General features: G+C 68.3%; 2 protein-coding genes across 3 annotated transcripts in view; one reads left to right on the plus strand and one right to left on the minus strand.

Moving 5' to 3' along the window:
• Nucleotides 1-281: 281 nt before the first annotated feature.
• LOC115308006 (interleukin-1 family member 10-like) lies at nucleotides 282-1,575 on the minus strand. 2 transcript variants are annotated; one of them, XM_029965008.1, is made up of 5 exons: nucleotides 1,543-1,575; nucleotides 1,255-1,315; nucleotides 1,090-1,178; nucleotides 873-1,003; nucleotides 282-531 (listed from the first exon to the last, which is right to left on the minus strand). In XM_029965008.1, exons 1-5 carry the CDS (start codon nucleotides 1,565-1,567, stop codon nucleotides 322-324), a joined length of 516 nt encoding a protein of 171 aa, XP_029820868.1. In that variant the 5' UTR covers nucleotides 1,568-1,575; the 3' UTR covers nucleotides 282-321. The 2 variants fall into 2 exon arrangements, with proteins under 2 accessions (XP_029820868.1, XP_029820867.1); XM_029965007.1 differs by lacking the exon at nucleotides 1,543-1,575 and having other exon boundaries at nucleotides 1,255-1,446.
• A 147-nt stretch (nucleotides 1,576-1,722) lies between these two features.
• Nucleotides 1,723-1,946, plus strand: part of TMED4 (transmembrane p24 trafficking protein 4) — a 2,254-nt gene continuing 2,030 nt past the window's right edge. The window contains exon 1 of the mRNA XM_029964969.1: nucleotides 1,723-1,844. Coding sequence (XP_029820829.1) covers nucleotides 1,723-1,844 — 122 coding nt within the window. The remainder of the gene's footprint in view (nucleotides 1,845-1,946) is intronic.

Below are 1,946 nucleotides of genomic sequence, written 5' to 3' on the forward strand. Positions count from 1 at the left end.
ATGTCACCGTCCCCATGGGGCTGGCACCTTGCCCAGGGCGAGGATGCCACTCTCCTGGGGAGGATGCCACCCTTCCGAAGGGGATGGCACCATCCTGGGGGGATGGCACCTACCCTGGAGTGAGGATGTCACTTTCCCCAGTGGAATGTCACCTTCGCCAGGGGGCTGGCACCATCCTCGGGGTGAGGATGTCACCAACCTGGGTGGGGATGTCACCCTCCCCAAGGGTCTGGCACTATCCTGGGGGAGGTGCCACTGTCCCCAGGCTGAGGACATCCCTGTTCCCAGTTGGGAGTGTGCCCATGGCTGTGCCAGGGGGACTCAGCAGAGCTGGAAGTAGAAGTCGAGCAGGTGGGTGGCATCGTGGCTGCGGGACAGCGCCAGGGGCTGGTGGCCCCGGGCAGAGGTGCAGAGGAACCAGCCGGGGTTGGCAGCGGACTCGAAGCGCCACAGCCCGTCCTTGTAGGAGCGGAAGAAGGTGAAGGCGGCTGAGGCCTCCCCGGTGTGGGGCAGCTCCCGGATGTCCACGGCCTGTGGGGGCAGAGGGGTCACCCACGGCCTGGGGGGCAGCACGGCAGGGCTGGCACCCACGGCCAGCAGGGGACACGGGCACTGTGCCACCGGGGGCTGCGGTGGCATCGTCCCCACAATGTCCCATCCCCATAGTCCCTGTGTCCCCACCCCATACTGTGCCATCCCTGAGGTCCCTGGGTCCCCATCCCTGCAGTCCCCATGTCTCCACCCTTGTGGTGTCCCCATCCCCATGGCATCCCCTTGGCATCCCTGTCCCACAGTGTCCCCATCCCATGGTGTCGCCATCCCTTTGGTGTCCCCTCAGTGTCCCCACGCCCCTGTCCCCGTGTCTGTCCCACCTGCAGCTGCAGTGCCGGGGTGGTGCTGGTTTTGGGGTGGCTGGCGAGGCAGCGGGTGCCGTTGCGGATGCCCAGGATGACGGGGAGCCGGGTGGGCTCGAAGGCGCGGTTGGGCACCCAGAACACCTTCTCTGGGGGGTCACACACCCGGGGGGCCATCAGGATTAGGGTCAGGGTCCCTCACCACCCCCACGTCCCCCCCGTGCCCCCTCATCACCTTCCAGGGCGGCGTTGGCCCCTTGCAGGTGCCCGGCCAGCAGTTGGTCATCCCGCAGGTACAGAGACTTCTGGTTCACATCCCAGAGCCTGGGGGGGCACAGACAGCGGTGTCACCCTCTGCCACCCCTCAGGAGCCCCTAGGGGTGCCCCCTGCCCTCCTTACCGGTACTGGAACACCTTGGTCTGCAGGGTGGGTGCCTGGCAGGGGGAGAAGCCTTCAGCCTCTGTGCAGAGGAGGAGGAAGAGGGAGAGGGTGAGGGCGCTGACCATGGTGCCCCGGAGCCGCCCTGGCACCCTCTGGCACCCCAACACCGGCCCAGCACCCCCGCCCTTATAACCCCCTCGAAATGCCAGTCCTGCGGGGGTGGGGGGCTCCCAGTGGCGTAACAACCACCACGGTTCCGCTTCCCCTCCCGGCCCGCCGAGCCCTGCCGGGGGTCCCCGCTCTCACCCGCGGGACCCCCCACCCTACTCATGCTGCGGGACCGCGAGAGGGAGGAAGGAAGGAAGGAGGGTGGCGGTGGTGTTGCCACACTGCTGGGGAGAGAGGCGGGGCCCGCCCCTGCCCAGGGCCCGGCACCTCGGGGGGGTGACACCCGAAGTGAAACATCGAGGGGGGCGACACGGGGACATGACAAAGGGTCAGTGCGACCCCCGACTGGCCGCAGCGGGTCTCGAACCCACAGTCTCCCTAGCGAGGGAGCGGCGCCCTCCCTGTTGCGCCACCGCGAGGGGGCGTCGTACGCATGCGCAGTTAGGAAGGCGGGAGGCCCACAGGAGTGGCGTGGGCAGCGCTGAGTGGCTCGGTGTGGGTAGCGCATGCGCAGAGAGCGATGTGAAGCCTCCGTGCACGGG

The sequence above is a fragment of the Manacus vitellinus genome, unplaced genomic scaffold, assembly GCF_001715985.3.
Source record: "Manacus vitellinus isolate BGI_N305 unplaced genomic scaffold, ASM171598v3 scaffold_87_pilon, whole genome shotgun sequence".
Taxonomy (NCBI): domain Eukaryota; kingdom Metazoa; phylum Chordata; class Aves; order Passeriformes; family Pipridae; genus Manacus; species Manacus vitellinus.

Coding starts and splice junctions, on each gene's coding strand:
- LOC115308006 (XM_029965007.1), bottom strand. CDS start 1,361: ATGGTCAGCGCCCTCACCCTCTCCCTCTTCCTCCTCCTCTGCACAGAG. Junction 1,179..1,254: donor ACCAAGGTGTTCCAGTACCG/GTAAGGAGGGCA, acceptor GTGCCCCCCCAG/GCTCTGGGATGTGAACCAGA. Junction 532..872: donor CCCCGGCACTGCAGCTGCAG/GTGGGACAGACA, acceptor CTGCCCCCACAG/GCCGTGGACATCCGGGAGCT.